The sequence below is a fragment of the Cryptomeria japonica genome, chromosome 11 (genome assembly GCF_030272615.1).
Source record: "Cryptomeria japonica chromosome 11, Sugi_1.0, whole genome shotgun sequence".
In the NCBI taxonomy this organism is placed as follows: Eukaryota; Viridiplantae; Streptophyta; class Pinopsida; order Cupressales; family Cupressaceae; genus Cryptomeria; species Cryptomeria japonica.
This window is the reverse complement of record NC_081415.1, coordinates 154,950-173,945: the sequence shown is the minus strand read 5'-3', so window position 1 is coordinate 173,945 and position 18,996 is coordinate 154,950. Positions and strand designations below refer to the sequence as shown.

Sequence of the window (18,996 nt, the reverse complement as noted above, 5' to 3'; positions counted from 1 at the left end):
GTAGTGCGTGTACAATAGGCCACTTGCAAACAAAGACAAAGTGGACTTTTGATTTTATTTTACAACTGTCCCAATAGGCTTAGAACTATAATGCAAAAGACCACAAGTGTAGATCTATGCAATACAAGTGCCAAATTGGCCAAAAAAAGACCATATGTTGAAAGTACAATTTCCACTCAAAATCGCTGCAAACTAACAATAGATTATGAAAGTAGACAAAAAATAATACACTTTAAAAAAAACGGCACTTGAAAAGGAGTTCATATGAGCCCGAATGGAGTCCTTGAAGTTGCAGAAATGGAGATTGGACAATTATAGTCACCAAAAAATGAATTTTATGAAAAATATGTCCGTCCAAATCAGAAAATAACACCACCACGTGAAAGTACACGAAAAATTAGCCCATTTCAAAAAAAATTGCACAAAAAAAAGAGCAAAAATGAGCAAGATATGGCCATTTGAAATTAAACTACAAAATCAAAAGGCTCAATAAGAGGGGGGTTAAAAATTTTCAAAAAAATGATGAAGTCAACAAACTGCAAGGTTAAATTTGACAGTCGTATGACCATCGGGAAAACTTCACCACCCTACCTATTGGGTGTTTGTACCGTACGGATTGGTGACATGGACTAATCAGATGCTGCCATGTGTTGTACATATTGTACGGTCAGATGACTTGTCTTGATGATGTGTTCGCTTGCATGGAAGATCGTACGGTTGACGTGGCAGCTGATGTGTCAAACCCATACGCCTGGGGGATGCCAACTCAACTGTGACGTGGCTGTTGTGTGTGCAATACGAACCAGAAGATGAGCGCCACATGGCCGCTAACAGAACAGGGCTCCACAAGTCTGAGACCGCCACCTGGCAGAATGTGTGTAGTGAGCCACAAAGATTTGGCCACGTGGAGGCTTGGCTGGAGTCCCGATGACTGGTGGCACTAGAGAGAGCAGTGACCAGCGCCGAAGCAGGTGGAGACCCGACAGTGAGGCTGTCGAGAGCAATGCCGGCAATTTGCAAGGGGGCCCACACATAGTTGCTAGCGAGACTGAGTGGTCGGAGAGCCAGAAGTGGGCACCAACAAAGGCTACTAGAAAAGAGACGTGTCGGCGAAGGGCAGTGTTCGGTGGTGCCGGTGAACACAAGAGTCGCCAAAGATCTACAGGGTCAATGGTCACCATAGGTAGTACAGCCCCTGCAAAGCAAAAAAGGTTGCAGTACGATACGCACAGGGGGGGGTCGTATATATTGATTGATTTTTTTTTAATAAAAACTTTCCAATACAAAATGTAAAAAACTGCAAATATTAAAAATAGAGATTAATAAAAAATTCGTAGAAATTTTTTTTTTTATTTTTATTTGAAAATTTTCGTACGGCTAGCCAAATAGGATGAAAAAAAATTCCTCCAATGGCCAAAATTCACTTTTCACCCAATATAGGCAAATTTATACTCAAAATTCATAGAAACGGCCACCCGAACGAGATGGTGAGGTCGGATCTGGTTTAGGACGCCTCTATAAGATGCTGCTCCTCAGATCTGCCTCTTGACCTCCTTAAAAAACACAATAAAATCTCTCCAAAGGCTATGCAATGGTGTTCCAACCGCTCTGATACTATGTGAGATTATGCTTAAAGCAACCAAGATCAAAGAGACCAATCGATAGCACACTGACAAGAGAGATAAAATATTTGACAAGAATAAACTGTATTCCTATCAAGATGCAAAAAAGATCAACTGGATCATCAAGAATTACATACAATGTAGATGAGCCTGCTTGTAAAGGCCAGGCTAAGAGACAAAAGAGCACAGAATGGTGACATGTGGATCAATGAGATGCAAGGGTAGGTAGGGGTAGGTAGAAGAAATAGTAAAATATTCCATATGAGGTGGATCACCCTCCGAAGGTGGAATTATCATCCCACAATAAGTGGATATGATAAAGTAATAACAAGATCACACCATAAAAGGTGGAAATTCTCCTACATACACACTCCCAATGTATGCACGTCTCCCTAAGTGTCTCATATGCAAACTACAATGTTGTGCATGAACCTAAGTAAACTTAAGTAAAGTGTAATTATATCCAAGATGAATAAATAATTACACTAACAATATTGCATGAGCAATTGAATCAAATAATGAAATCAGAAAATTGCATCAGCAAGGAACCATAGTTACATTGTCAAATGATTTCATAGTTGATACAATAGTGTTCCATCAAATTTAATGTTGAATATTATTTAATTCTTTTGGAATGCTCTTTAATGGTGCACGAAATCTGAAAACAAATCAATCAACCAAACTATTCACATTGGCATTAAAGATTTGCAAACAATTTTAAAATATCCAGATTAGGGTGGGATATTATAAGTAGGAAGGCTCAAATGCGCAAAGAGAAGACATTGTCGAGTATTGCAAAGTATCAGGAATCATAAAGAGTGCTACTTGATTTTAAGGTACAAATAATCACTAGGCAGTGCCAAGTATATGTGTTTCTCTAGGATTTTTATTGATAATCATAACACCTTTGCCCAATGATGTGCTTCTTGAAGGAAATAATATTGCAAGTTTTTGACTTCATCATGAATATCACAGAAATATGCAATCGTGTAGATAATAAACATATGTCAAGCAAACAAATTTATTTTATGCTTTCTTAATTTAGTTTCTAATAGCCGTGAGATTATTGTTTCAACATAAACTCTACAACCAACAATTTTCATAGAGTAAAAAGAACTTAATACATACCCCAACATAGGATCTTGCTGCAGGAACCAAAGCATAATTTTTTACCCCAACAAAGGCTGAAAAAACAAATACAAACAATTGTTAACATGTGTCACTCATCGATTAGAGACTATATGAACATTGAAAGATTCTATCAAGATAACTTCCAGTCGTAGTCACTTAGAGATTGGAAATGTTCCCAGTCTGAAAGACAAAAACAAGGAAAAAGCTAAAATACAGAACTTTACATGTATATAAACTTCATTAAATAAAAATATTACAAGATCATTAAATAGTAATTTGGAAGTTTTGAAAATTTTAGAAATCAGATAAATTCATACATGAATTAGTCCAGAGACCTCAAAAAACAACTCTCCAACAAGATCAAATAAAAAATTCTTGAACCCATAAGGTTCCTGGAGACATAATTCTAAGCCGTAGTTTTCAAGATTATATCTTTGACACTGTTAAAATAATTATTTAGTATTTACCCCCAAACTTCACCGAAAGGGATGGTTCTACTTAAGCTTTATGGTTAACACTATATGGATAATCTTGCTGTATTGACAATGAATGAATATAATGAATGCCTTATTGCAAAATCTGATAACTATAGAAATTCCTTGTCCTGAATTTTGTTATAGTTTAGTAGTACAGCTCCTTTGTGCTTCCATCATTTGATAAAATACTTGTACACGAACATCATAAGTTGTCTTATTAATTTATCCTCTTGTTAGTAGGATGATCAAATTCTGCACTGAACAATATGCCTGTACATTTTCAAGTAAAATACATGCCTAATTCAACTCTTTTTTCTTCTCTTTGAAGAATTATCTAGGCACAAGAAAAAAAATATTATATGACATTTTACAAGACATCTAGAGACATCAGCTCAGGTTTCTTGTTGCCTGGAGTCATCCTGCTCTCCTCTTTCAGAGGGGAACATGTTTCCTAGACTGGCAATGAGTATTAAAGATCAAGGTATGAATCTGTGGGTAAGTATGCTTTCAGTAAATTTGAAGGCATGTCAAATCTAGGGAGGTGAACTTCACAAATACTTGTTAAAATGAGTCATGATGTTGTACCTTTTAGCATTGATGTCCCACATAATTCTATGAAGAAAAACATTCCAATTCCACAAGTCATGGCAACAAGAAGCAAACGACACAGATGTTTCTCTGCACTAGTCCTGTCCTGTAAATAAGCACACCAAAAAGAGAACAAAAAGAGCATCATTAATCATAATATGATGAGATTTCCCTATTCACGGAATGGAATCAACACTGAAATAAAGGAACATATTCTATAGATCATAACTCCATTTCATTTAGTGCTAAGCAGTCTTTATCAGTTTGCTAAATATGTTTCTCGTTTACATGTACAAGACAGCATAAAACTGCAGCTATATTTTGACGACGAAAGGATATTTGATATTCTGTATGGAAAAGGCATACTATAGATGCCAAAGGCTAAGACTACCACATTAATTTGGCAGAAATCATGTTATATAATCTTCAATTGATTATTAGGCCTGGCAAAGTAATTGAATCATAGATGAGAGGATCTGTGGGTATTAATCCGAATCTGAGACATTAAAACCTTCAATAAAAAATATATGCTTTATATGCTTTGTTAGAATATATATGGGATGAACACATATAGATTGCAAGCCTCATTGTGATTAAACCAAAATGAATTTTTCTAAAAGTGAAGCTTCTATCAGAGGTTCAGAACTACAACTAGGAACTGAGAATGTTTCTGGACGGTGAGAAGCATAAAGAACAATTAAAACGCAAAATGAAGACATACTAGTATACAGAGATTTATTAGTGACGACAACGAAATTTTAGCTGAATTCAATATATATTGAATATTATATAGAATTTCAAAATATCATTTCTCCCCTTGCATTTCAGCTTCGTAAACAAGAAGAAATCATGCCAGATAAAGTCACAAGATGTTAAATGTTTCTATTACTCACTTACACCTGGGAAGTTTTGTCCATAATGCTTGTGTCAGAATAATGACCTAAAATGTATGTGATCATACTACAATCATCGGTCATTAAAGATTTCAACTTGAAAAGAATATTTTGCTAGGCATTCAAATGAAGATGCATGAGACTGCACTGCATTCATTGTTCATTAAATATCGTGAGTTTAGAGAGTTTTTTGGCAAAAGATTTAATGCAGCACAGGAATTGACAAATTAGATAACCAGAACATATCCAAAAACAGCCTTCATCCAGTAGCACCCTTATTAAAATAGCTTAACTGATGTGTCTTTTAACATTTGAAATTCTTTTAACTTATAGCTTGAGCATCCTACAATAATCTTCAGTGTTCACAACAAACATGCACGTTGAGATGCAGTAAGCATAACCATACGAAAGATTATAGTGATCAAAGGAACAGGCTGAGGGGATTAATCATCTGATAATGGTACCAAAATAGTAGACTCTGTTTCAAGGAACATAGGACAATCCTTTAAGACTATGGTGAAAAATATTGCCTCACGTTGGATTAATTTTTTGTTGTGCATTATGCACACCTCGCCCCATCATTGACAGGGACCCCCGGTTTGTATCTGTCTGTCCCAGCGGAAGAGAGAAAGCATTTGAAAATTTTAGTAAATGCAAAACAGTAAAGGCTAAATCGGTTTAGAAGGTAAAGATGCCAGCTAAAATGTCTTTCGAAGCTCGCAAAGCTCCCCATTTAGCCGAAAACACCAAGTAATCCTCAAATTCGCGAAATTAGTGTTGAGAGGCCGAAAACTGTAAAACTCCAAAGTCATGCATTCTCCCCAAAACACCCGAATTTTTTTAACAAGCTAGCAAAATGGCCCTTTAGGCCGATAATCATCAAGGTCTGCAGAATCGTGCAACCCCTCTCGGGTTGAAAGTTGCGTGAGGTAAAGCTTTAACATTAAAACTTTTCAAAATGCCTTCGCAGCCCGAAAATTGGGCCTCACGCGATTTTTTCAAAAGGGCATTATTCTCTTAAACTTTTCAAAACCCCCTTTTAGCCCGAAAATGGAGAACGTGAAAAAGCGTTAAAACTAAAAACTTTGCAAAGCCTTCTTTAAACCGAAAATTGCGTGATATGTAAAACGCTTAACTTATAAACTTGCAAAATGGCCCAAAAGGCCGAAAGTTGTTAAGCCCGCAAATCGGCTCAACAGGGCGAAATGTGAGAAAAATCGCGTGAAAGTTTTCGCATTGTATGCTTTATGGCCGAAAACACCAAAGCAAATGAAAATCGCGAGGAAGTTCACAAATTCGGCCAGTAAGCCGAAAAAGTTGGGAGAATAGCCAATTTGCAAAATCGGCTTTCAGGTTGAAATTGGCAAGGAGGAGTAAACTCGCAAAAATCGGCTCATAAGCGAAATGTAAAATGAAAAAATCGCAAAATCGCTCTATGAGCCGAAAATCAAAACCCTCATTTCGCCTAAAAACCCAAAATGTCTAAAGTCGCGCAAAGGACTTCATTAAGTCGAAAATAAAGAGTTAAGGTCGCCTGATTTTAATAAATGGCCCGAATCTCGTATTAAAACGTAAAGTTCAAATTCGCCCATAATGCCGAATTTCCAATTTATAATGGGCATAGTGAAGACAACTTGGCAATTTGGTGGAATTTACGGGATTTAAAAGGAAAGTCGCAGAATAATCAATTTGGCCGAAAATCTAATAAGTCAAAATCCTCAAAGGACAGAATTCAAAAAAAAAAAATGCTTAGAGGTTTTGAATTGCCTAATATGCACGAAATTCCAAAAAGAGAGGCAAATGAGCATTTAAAATAAAATCTCACATTTCACCTCTATCAAACGAAAAACATTTAAAGATTCATCTCACAAAGAGCTTCTCGAGCCAATCGTTAAAATTTAATGTTTGTCAAATTAATTTTAATTTTTCAAATTGATTTATTAAAGTGAGATTAATTGTTCGCAGGTCGAAGGCATCGTTTCGAAGAACCAAGAGAGGGCCTGAAATGTCAAGGAGCCAGGCACTGCAAGGCTGGAGAAGAAGATGCAAGAACGCACTGCAAGAGCGCGAGAGCAACCAAGCATTGGGAAGTGTGCCACTGAACAACAAGCTAAAGTTCACCACCGGGACCAAAGACCAAAGAACACTCTGAATGCGGCAAGTCTATGCATTCTCAAGAAATACACAGTTGGATTTAATTCCAGAAGTTCAGTTTCTGAAAACTGAAACTGTTTTATTGTAAAACTGCCTGTGGGCCCCACTCAGATATTTGAAAGAAAGGGGAAACAAGTCAGTTGTGGATAGTTATGTCCAACTACCAGATAGACTCAAATTAATGCCAAACAGTTGTGGGTAGTGTTGTACTCGCACACCTCACCCCGTCAGTTGACAAGGGACCCCCCGTGTTGTGTCTGCCTACCCGATAACTTTAGAAAGGGCCTGTGGTGATGCAAGGTTCGGCCAAACCAATTCTTCTATATATCTTCAAAAGCCCTCACAACCCGAAAACATCAAGCTCTCAAATCGGCCTAAGAGCCCAAAATATAAAATGCGAGCTCTCAAATCGATCCCTAATGCTGAAAATAAAGAAAGGCGTTAATCATCAAACTCGCAAAGGAGACTTCCAGCCCAAAAATCTGCAAAATCGCGAAAATAAGTATTCACACCAAAAGGAAATAGAATCCCAAAATCACGCAAAACGTCCAATATGCCCGACGTTATTTAAGTTTGCAAAATGGCGACTCAAGCTGAAAATCACGAAAAGAGGGAGAATGTTTAACTTTAAAACTTTTTAAAATGCCCTCTCAGCCCGAAAATAAGGCGTTTTGTAAATTTTTAAAAAACCCTCCCCCGGCCGAAAAATCGAGTGATGTAAAATGCTTAAATTACGAAATTTGCAAAATGGCCAAAAATCGTGAAAATGGCGAGTAAGGCGTTTTAATTTTGCAAAAGGGCCTTTTAGGCCGAAAATGACTTAAGCTTCCAAAGCGGCTTCTTAGCCGAAATTGAAAAATAGACCAAAATCGTGCAAGTTCACAAAGTTGCTTTTAAAGCCGAAAGATAGAGGAAGGGCGACCAAGCCATAAATCGCACAAAACACCTCATTTACCCGAAAACTTCAAAGGGACCAAATCACGGGATTTCATGGAGGATGTCAGAGTTTGACAAAATAAATAAATCGCACAAAACACCTCATTTGGCCGAAAACACCAAGGAGGTCAAAATTCACATTTTAATCCTCTTGCCCAAATTTCTTGCAAAGGGCATTCAATATTAGTTAAAATCGCACTTTTTCCTGTGATAGGCCGAGAATGCCAAAATAGACATGATCACGTATACTTCATACATATCCAAGTTATGGTGCTATGACTTTTTGGTGTTTAGGAAGCAAGTTCGGCGTTTTTGAAGCAAAAGAATCCTAAGTTTTTTAAGAGTGAATGAAACTAATTCGCACAAAATCTTCATATAAACCAAAATCATTCATTTTTTGTCGGGTTTCATTTAAAATTGTAAAGCGAAATGTAAGTCTTGCAGTCTTCTTCAAGGCTCGAATTTCATGAGAAGCATTTAAAAGATACATCTCACAAAGAGCTTCTTGAGCCAAACGTCGTAAATAAAATTTAATATTTGTTAAATTAAATTAATTAATTTTTCAAATTGATTTATCAAAGTGAGATCAATTGTTTGCAGGTCGCAAGACGTCATTGCAGAGAACCAGGAGAAAAGTCTGAAACGCAAATCAAAGAAGGATCGCAATCAAGGCCAAGCACTGAAAGCTGAAAAAGAAGATACAGAAGCGCAAGATCTGAACAAAGCATTAGGATGCCACCAAACCACAAAGCTGAAGTCCACCACCGAGACCAAAGACCGAAGAACACTCCGAATGCGACAAGTCTATGCATTCACGAGAAATAAATAGCTGGATTTAATTCCAGAAGTTCAGTTTTTGAAAACTGGAACTGTTTTATTGTAAAACTGTCTGTGGGCCCCACTCAGATATTTTGAAAGAAGGGGAAACAAGTCAGTTGTGGACGGTCATGTCCAACTACTAGATAGACTCAAATTAATGCCAAACAGTTGTGGGTAGTTGGGATAGTGGTTGGATAGATGACTGAGAGTTTAATAAGAATGGGTTAAGGCTGCCAGCTTCTGGAAGGCAGATGGGGACCCTTGGATGCAGTCCATCCTAGCCTCTGATTCATATTGTAAAATCTGAAAAAGGCAGAGGCCTTTCTTTTGTAAAGGTTAGATTGTTAGAGAGTTAGATTTTAGAAGTTAGAATAGGATAGATCTTAGCAGTAGCATAGAGATGTTGCAGAAATTGTTGTAATAGGTAGCTGAAATCAATATATAGACATTGATTTGGTGTTTATTGTCTTGTTTTCATCCTGTTTGCATGGTTTCTTTCAGCATTTTAGATAGATATTTCTGTTTTGGGTGTGCAGGTATTTGATAGATTCAAGCTCATACCATTGAGGATATACTGATTGTGTATCCTTTCGTATGGTTAACCTGAGCCTTGAATTGTGCTTAGTTCAATTGCAGGTGCCCGTCTGAGCTATGCCAGAATTGGGTGCTTAGCCGTGCGTTTGCAATCTGAAAAATCTTCCAAGCCCCTTTGAAGATTGCACCGTTCCTGCAAGGTTGTGAGCCATTATGGCCAAACAAGGATTGGTTATGTTGAATCCGTCTACCCGCATATCGGTTTTGTTAGTTTTAGATCTCCTATCCCTTCCCTTTTAATTTTATTTTATTTCACAGTCCAAGAATCGCAGCAGACCAGCTTGTTGCAAAACGTAAGTCCCCTTGTGCTCCCAGCAAATCACATCAATCACTGAGTAATCCTGCAGTCAAGACCTGACAATCGAAACCTTGAAGTCATCCCCATTGATCCACTGAAACAGCATTAGGGATTTCCTTATCTCAAGAGAGGATAGGATACTCGGCAAGATCATTCTATTCTGCGTTGGCCGGATGGAGTCGTAGCAATGCGATTTTAGCCACGTCAACATTTTTTATGTCAACGTCTTTTCTTTCCCAATAGGCTAATAGCCTTCACAAGTTTTTTTCTCAAGATCATATAATATTAGCTTGCATATTGAACCCCAAAAAAGGAGTCCAATCGTTGGGGTTGCATCATGACTGAACTTACAAAATTCATTATAGATAACCGAATGAATCAATCCTTATTGGGAATCCAAGATATTCTCCAATCAAATCAAAATCTTGATAAATAATTGTCACAAAGCAATCCTTGTTATAAGGTACTTGATTATAACTCAAGAATTTTTGAGTTTTGGGCGATTCCCACTAAGGCAATAACAGTTTGGTCCTCGACAAAGTGTCTTTTTTGAGGTTCAATTGTTGCTATTACACAGCAATGAGCATGCTATTGATGCAAGAATATCCACAGTTAATGGTAATTGGCATCAACCAAAACAAGAATATTTTTATTTTTTATTTTCTAAGGTTTGGTTTTTAGTATATTAGGTGGAATAAGGTTGAATAATATTTTGTAATAAGCCAATTATTTTATTTAAATAATTTGGCAAGCCGTAATTGTCATTTGGTAAAGTTCCTTGTAAAACTGGCCACTCTTACTGTGTAAATTGTCAGTTACCCAACTTGGTCATTGGATCTAGGAGTGGACCACTTACAAGCTATGACAAACATTTAATGCTATATGACAAGTTGGTAAATGCCAAAATTTGGCGCTCAAGTTGGAGGTTTTGGGTTTTCCTATTCTGGGATAAACAGAAGGCCTAATTTGAGCCAATTGTAAGAGAGGTGAAGTGCAACCAATAGGAGATCTGAATTTCAAATTCAGTGACAAAATTGGTGGCAATCTTAGTTGGGCGTACCCCTTCTGGGATTCCAAATGAAATGAAATGAAATTTACAGGTGGACAGTTACAAGTTGAATTTTGATTAGCTAGAGTTACAGTTTTTGAAGTTGGAATTAGGAGAGTTTGGCGAAGGCTTGTAGAAGCCATATGCTGCAGTAATTCACCATTGTTGCAGGTCTAATCAGTCTTATATCAGATTCAGAAGGGGTATTGTGAAGCCAATAGACTCACCTAGTTGTATTGCAAGATTGTTTGAAGTTTCAATAAGAATTTCTTAAAGTTTTGTTGCATCAATTTGCTGTTAGAAGGAAGAAGATCAATCTGAAGGTCATTTGCTGTTGTTGGAATTTTAATTTGCATGTCTTGGAACAGATTTCTATCAGATTGTAATGTGGAGATGAAAAGCCAACAGGCTTGGAATATTGTTTTGTAAAATTGTTCTTAATTTCAATGAAATTTCTCCTAGTTTTGATGTGGAATATTGTTTTGTAAAATTGTTCTTAATTTCAATGAAATTTCTCCTAGTTTTGATGCACAAATTTGGTGTTAAAATAACATTAGTTTTCTGATTTCAAATCAGTTTTGCATATGTGTTGTAGTAAGTTTTAGGTATTTGTTGAGGGGTAGGACAGCCCCTTACATCAGCTGTTTCAGCGGTGTCCCTAGAATATGCATAATCTTGTCATTTCCACAAGCTGTTAGGAAATTTCAGAAGTGTCACATTAACAAGCACCTTGTACAACTGCCTTATACATCTCTTTTTCCTTTTTCTAGGCTAAGGACAGGCAAAGGCAATAAAAGTCCTTTATACATCTTGTTTTGATCCGTTTCAGGGACAGTTCACAGAAGAATTACAGAAGCCTCTGTTTCAGTTTGCATCCTGTCCAGGGGGAAACTTGGTGTGTCAAATATATAATTTAATGGCATCAATTAGGAAGCACTTCAAAACACCAGATTCTAGATATCTATTAGGTAGCAGTATATGATACAAACAAAATTCCATTTGGATTTTCAAAAAGAGAGTAGCTGTGTCGAGATTGATCAGATGGAAATAGCAATGGTTTTAACACATCACATGAATCATACTATAGCAGAAAAAGAAAGAAGCCAAAATATTGAGAAAATTTAAGGCAAGATTCCAACTTTAAGAAAAAGTACGTTGATCATAAAATATCTTGTAACCTGGAGAAGAAAAATAAAAAAGCAAGATTAGAAAGTCAAAACTAAATTATGTTGGGCTAAACTAAGATGTTTTCCATAGCCTTACGCATGTATTTCCCATACCATCATACTTTCAAACCCTTTTTTCCTCGGAGGTCAAAAATCTGCGTCCTAACATATACTAACTATGTGCACAAAATCCAGAGAATCACTTGGAGAGGACTTCCTCCTTTACCATTAAAGGATCCACCTACATACATATTTTCTTCACCAATTTATACATTGCATCATGATATGAGCTCACAGTTCCAAGGTGATTATCCATATTAAGAGATCAAAATGAAAACTTTTGATAGAAAAAACTTACTTTGTTTGCAAGAGATGTTGCAATTAAGTTTGATGTCGCAATGGATAAAAACATGAAGATATAACCTAACTGATCGCACATGACTGTGCCTGGTCCTGAAAAAACAGTTGTCCAAAGTAAACAAACTTCAGCGTGCTATATTTTGGTAAAATCACAGAATAAGGAATAAAGCATAAGACATTATACACGTGTTCACTTTGCCTAGACATCTGTGCATAGCTCTAGATGTAGCCAGAGCCTACTATAGAAGACAAGTTCGTGATTGAATGTGCTATGTGTGGTTGAATAGCATGGCAAAAGTGATATTATGGAACAGAAGAAAAATTATATCCTCCAATTTTTAGAGCAGGCAGGATTAAGCCCGGTTGAATTCAAAATTGTGAAAACAACTTACGCTATTTTGGAGATTGGTCGATTGAATCACTAATCAATCTTTAAATAAAAACAAGCATAATGTCCTAATATGAATCTTACTGATAATGCTACGTAATAGACTCGATTTGAAAAAAATTAGGACTCCATGGTTAACCGCACTTGAGCCAGAAAAATACCGGGTTGAATGATCTCGCGAAGTCCTAGTTAGTACGTGTAAGAGACTGCGGTCACAATTGACACTAGATGATGCCTCATTACCCTAGTTCAACGACCTTCTGACCATCACAAAGATTGACTCTACTGAATTCAAAGTTTGATACCCACAAAATGATATATAATAATAATGATTTACTGCAGAGACATAAAATACATTAAAACGAACAAGAAGATTTTTGGATGGAGCCTCTGATTTTATCACCACACAGCTTTTTGTAAGGTTGAAACCAAAAGTATTGGTAACAACACTCGAAAAGCTATGCCATTTCATCATGCAAACACATCTAATCTTAAAAAAAAGAAAAACACTGAAACATATGGATAACACATTGAAGCTAAGAGCAATGAATTACAGAAAAATTAAAAATTCACAAAGCATTTGTCTCCCCATCTCTCTAAGTCTGGTCTTAAGGAAAGTACCCAGAGCAGCAAGTTCCATAGAGCTACAGCTGCCTACAACAGCAGTATCAATGAGACTCATACTAGGATTAGACAACCAAATCCCAAGAGCCGGTCCCGCAAAAACTATAATATCTTTCATTTGCTGCCATATACCCTTAACTTCAACTTCTCCTTTCTCTGACCCATTTAGTACTGGACGGGATCCAATATTTGAAGTTTCCCGTTCCATCTCCACGTGTTCCCCAATTTGAACACGATCTCCAACAGCTGAATGGGATGTCCCTGCCCTGTTCTTATTCCCATTTTCCATTCTCTCTGCAAGCGTGGATCCATGTACATTGCCATTTGGCGAAGGTCCAGACTCAAGCCCACCAGGACCTTTTAGTTCATCTGGAACCGGATCTCTTCTCAGTGATACTTCAAGAATTTCTTTGTCCGCGCCTTCAAAAGACTTGACGAGTTCTAGCCCATTCTCCGTATAGCTGCTATCCAAAACAGACGTTTCTGGTTTTGATGTCGAACCCCCTACTTCGACTATTTGTTGAGCGTCAGAAGTACATCTCATTTGCCGAAAACCAAGGCTGAAATATTCATTTGGTTTTCTCTTCTGGTTGAAAGGCACAATTGATCCACAACCAAGTCTCAAAAGATTGTGCTGTGATCCAACCTTGTCCACAGCCAGCCCCAAAGAAACGGATACATCTCTGGCCTTAACAATCTGGTTGGAAATTCCGTATGACCTGACGACTCTAGCTGAGCTTTGTGAAGGGAGACGATTAATGCATCGCTCCATGAGATAAATGCCTTAACAACTACAGAATTTCAAGTTCTAATAGTATTTATACTTTTTATAAACTGGAAGTCCAGCGCACGGAGTACCAAATAAAAAATAAGGCGTCAACTCGGAAATGTGATAAGCACTGGCGCCTATGACAGAGAACTCACCAAACGCATTCATTCTGGTTATTTAACTATTGATCTCCCGTTGCTTGGATTGAAATGAAATTATGAAGTGTCTCTATTTATTTTGTCTTTCTCAGTGGCCCATTCAAACTTGCATTGCGAAATGTATGATCATTGTTTGGTTACGCGGTTATCAAAACAAGGGGTGGTGATTTAAAATGTATGATCATTATTTGGTTACGCGGTTATCAAAATATATTTAGCACTTCCCACGAGTTTTTGTCAGGACAGTAGTCTGAAAACCAATAGTGGAGGTACTGGCAATTTAACAGTATTATATCAAAAGAAATTGGGCGTGACAAGCTAATCAATGAAAAAGAAAAAAGTATCGGGCCCGGTCATGTACCCGCCACGTTCGTCGCCCACGTGATGCATTTTTATGGGGTTATGACTTATGGGGTAATGTCTTATTCTGACTTGATGGGGTTATGTCTTCTTGTAGCCACGTGACTTCAAACTATGTCGTTGTCGTAAAATCAACCCCAAACCTCAAGGTAACTGTGGAAATTGGTTCTCTATTTCGAATATAAGAGAATATTTTTCAGGTTCAATAGGTCAAAGTTGAAAGAGAGACTAGTGCTCCATCGCTAGTTAATTTGTCTTATAGTGTTTGAATATTTTTAACTGTTTATTAGTTTTTACGACAAGTTTGGTTACCTTCTAATAATTTTTCTGCACGTTCAATAAGCAATGAGTATTTTTTTAAATATTGTTTGAAAAGTTTTTGTTTTTTTTTATAATTTTATTTTATGATTTATTGTTTTTCTTATTGACTAATTTTGAAAATTGTAGAGATAAAATTTAATTTTTGATTAATTTTAATTAGCTGTTTAGTTCTTGTCAATGAAGAATAAGGTTTCGAAAAAAAATTGATAGTAGAAAGTATTTTTAGTTATTATCATTATTTTTCAATACATATGTGATTGGATACAATATAAAGTGAGGTGGTAATTAAAGTTAATTAATGTCACTAATGACATTATGTTACTTGTTATTATTTAATTAAAAGTCAATTCAACATGGTGAAAGACTGTTATTAAAGATTGTATAGTATTTTTTAAAGCATATTGAAATGCACTAATTTATATATGGCGATATTACAATTTTATGTTTTTTTTGATATTATGTCTTTTCAAAAGATTTGTCATATTTTGTTTTGATTTTTCTTTCATGATTGAGGTTCAAAGAGTCATTTTCTATGTGAAGATGCGCAAAACAAGAGGAATTATTGATTTTGAAGAAAGCATGTTTGAATCAGAATGTTGTGTCTTATTTTTTGGCTTGTTTGGTCTAATTGGTTTATTGTGCATTATTATAGACAATGGAGGTGCAAGAACTTTGATGAAAGCAATTGAAAGTGATAAATGGAGGTTCAAGAACTTTGTTGAAAGCAATTGAAAGTGATATCGAGCAAGGGGATTTTCTTTCTACTTTTTTTTGTTATGCATATGTATGTTAGGCTAGTTTACAAAAGTAGAAATACTTGATAATTGAGTTTGAGTTAGTGTTGTGGTAAACAAAAAGGATGACTTATGTTTGCTTGGGCATTTTATATAATCTATGTGAATTGAAATGTTGCTGTAATTTTTTAGCAAAGTGTGCTTGGCAAGTGAAATGTGTTGAAGTGGGGTCCTAGCCTAGAGACATAAACTAAGATCCCAAATCAATATCATTTATTGGAGAAAATAGCCCCCAAGATCCAACTTCAATCCTAGAGGAGAGCTAGATGTTGTGTATGATCATTTCCTCTTTTTTATTTGATTTGATATGAATATGTAATGACTACGTAAAATGTTGGGAAAATGGTGTCTCAACCTTGCATTTACATGAGGTTAATATTCATAGTAAGTTTTCGTTTGAGCACGAAATGATGCGAAATTCTCCCCAAAGCTTCAAATTGGCTAGATAAGCATGGCGGTAAATTTTTTGTCACAAGATCATAGCTAATTTTGAAGATATTGAAGTTTTCATTTTGGAAGGGTGTGATAAAAGGTTTAAATTTAATTTTGAGGACTTTAGAGGCTCTGAAATGCCCTGAAAAGTAGGTATAACCATCATAGAAGGTTACAAGGTGATAGATAACTTCGCAAACTTTCCAATGCATCAAACGGTTCATCAATCGGACACGCAGTTCACAAGTTATGGCCTCCAGAAGTTTGGACTCCTAAAATAGGAAATATAAATTGCATTGGACACATAAATGAGTTGTAAAAGGGAGGAACATGTGTCGATGTGCATTTTGACACATCATAAAGCATCTAGATTGGAGATAAGGTCGGCTCTATTTTATTGGGTGGTTTTATCCCATGGTTTTGTAATATCGTTTGACGGTTTCTTGTAATGTGTCTCCTATATATGAGGTGCGTGAAATATAGGTTGTGGGTAAGAGTCTTATGGCTATTGAGTTACATCTGAATCTCTGATTAGTGGTACTCCTATGAAGAGCTTGCTCTGCAAGTATATTATAATCAGTTATTGATTGTTGAATAATATATTGAGTTGCTTTTGGAGTGTGGGGTTTTTTTCCCAAAAGAGTTTTCCCCACATAAATCACTATGTTGTGGTATGAATGATATTTATGTTTATATTTGTTAAGTTTTTGTAACCATTGTAACAATCTGTAAAAGTTTTTGCATTACCCTCCTCTCAAGGTTAGTGTAGGAAGTTGTTCCACTACTTAACTTCCTTACATAAAATGATGCAAAATTGACAATATTCATCATTGTTGGTGTACGCGTGTATTTCTTGCACATTTATTTAAGTTTACTTAGTTAAAATCATTTAGTTGCATACAGTTGTACATTAGCTAATAATGTTAGGTGCATTAATTTTTGTTGTTGGGTAGATGGGAGTGGTTATAATCTACTTTCCTTTGTGATTGAGACACGTGTCTTTATCAGACACTCTCTCACCTCTTGTCTTTTTCTTTATAAGCACGAGCTTTGTACATTGTAACATGTCTCATTGTCATTAATGAAATAGTTCATTGACAAGTGAAATAACTTCTTATGTGTCGCTTCCTGTTGTCATTGCATAGGTTTGTTTTGATTTGCAGGTCAAGATTCTAAGTGTATCAACATGGTATTAAAGCTTATGACCTTGGAACTCATTCTTGGCAACTGAGTTTCCATAAGGGTGTGAGGTCCAATTATTTTTTCCAATGAGGTCATTTTTTTAGTAGTTGTTATATCATTATCATTTGGCACAAATCGATTACTCTCTATGTTTTATTGCTTATTTTTTATACTGTCAAAATTATCTATTCTGTTTGGCTACTTTGTTGCAACTAATGTTGTTTTGGCTTGTTAGGTGGCCATCTACATGTTCAAGTCATGCTAATTAGCCACCTCATTCTACATTGTGGGCTCTCATGTAGGCTTTGTGATCTTTTTTTAGTAATGATGGAGTCTTTTATGCATTTATAGAGATCTTCCTTAGGCACATAAATGATTTAGAGGTGGCTTCAAATCTGTGTAGATCAGTTATCTTCTTCTTTGTGTGAGGGTTCTTCATGTTTGTTATGGATAGGTTCTTTTTTGCATCATCAACTCTCATTTTCATTATAGAACAATATTTTGCTCAAGGTTCTTACATCAAAAATTGGGATTGGTGTTTTAAGTATAGGTTTTAAGGCCCGGTCTAATCCTCACCTATGCAGACTCTCCTCATGCAGGCTCATATCCTCCATCCCTGACAACTTAAGGACTGGATCCAAACCAAAGAACTCATAGGATTTTGACTGGAATCCTTAAACCTAGTGTGAACCACCTCAATAGGTCTGATAGTCGTAGAGCCTGAGAAAGACAACAATCCACTTGAAAGGCCCCTCTCCATCCAGCAAACAGGAGCATCTAAGCACATTTTCCTCATAGATTAGCCAAGAGGTCAAAGAATAGAAAAAGATGGTGTTAGAACCCCACAGGACAACATCCACCAAAAGAAGACAACAATCATCATTGAAGCAAGTGTGAGGGACGCAAAATGCTCTCTGGTTAAGTGTCTGCAGGGAAACCAGCCCTCATTTTGCATCCAAACCCCACCCACAAACAACAGCAAACCAGTACCATTAAGGAGGAGGCCACCATCCAAAGTAGAAGACACAGCCTTAGAACATCCCTAGCACCTTCCACCCCTAGATGACCTAAAGGTCATATAGCATCCTAAATTGTACTCCCTTACAATTTGGGCCCTCATCTCAACATTCATATCCCAAAGCTAGACTAGGACCTAATTCTGCTCATACCATTCAAATCTAGCCTCCTTTTCTCTTTGTACATAACATGACCTCTTTGTTTTATCCCTTAAATAGGGTAGGACCAAGGCGTGGTGCCATGGTCCTCAATGGGACCAGGGCATGTCGCCTTGTTCCTCTCAATTGGGACCTTAATTTGGCCTCCCTTAATGATCATAATGAGTTAGCGGGAATGTGATCTCCATGTCAGCCTATGTCAGAAAATTAAGATACTTTTCGGTGAACAAGTATAAAAGGAGGTACATCCCTCTCATTTCAAATAATAGGAGAATCATAAGGCATCTAATCAAAACCGCATTCAAGAATTTCTAGAGATCTTATCTATTGTGGAGCAACATTACATCATTCATATGCAAGAATGTGTGTGTGATTAGGGTTTTGCTATATTCATATCATTTCATATAAGATATACATGGTTACATTCAGGAAGCAAAGCATCATTACTAGTCATTGCAGATCTGAGGTATATCTTTCCATCATTTATTTCAATATTTTTAATATTTCATTCAAGGTTAATTTATAAACCAGGGTTTGACTTAGGCAAGCCCCTATTCCCAGCCTATTTCCCCTTCTTTTTGTGTGTAGGAAACAAGTACGGAGTTATAATCTTCAGAATAAGCATTATTTACAGTGATGAATCGATCCCCCATTGGAATGCAAAAAGTTCAAAGGACTAGGGTGATCAGCACCATGGTCCTAGCGTTT

General features: G+C 36.5%; 1 protein-coding gene across 1 annotated transcript in view; it reads right to left on the bottom strand.

Moving 5' to 3' along the window:
- Positions 1 to 14,126, bottom strand: part of LOC131075218 (protein DETOXIFICATION 46, chloroplastic) — a 103,373-nt gene extending 89,247 nt beyond the window's left edge. The window contains exons 1-4 of the mRNA XM_058012050.2: positions 13,095 to 14,126; positions 12,084 to 12,178; positions 3,815 to 3,923; positions 2,751 to 2,806 (exon numbers count right to left, since the gene is read on the bottom strand). Coding sequence (XP_057868033.2) covers positions 2,751 to 2,806; positions 3,815 to 3,923; positions 12,084 to 12,178; positions 13,095 to 13,869 — 1,035 coding nt within the window. The 5' untranslated portion in view covers positions 13,870 to 14,126. The remainder of the gene's footprint in view (positions 1 to 2,750; positions 2,807 to 3,814; positions 3,924 to 12,083; positions 12,179 to 13,094) is intronic.
- Positions 14,127 to 18,996: the final 4,870 nt, after the last annotated feature.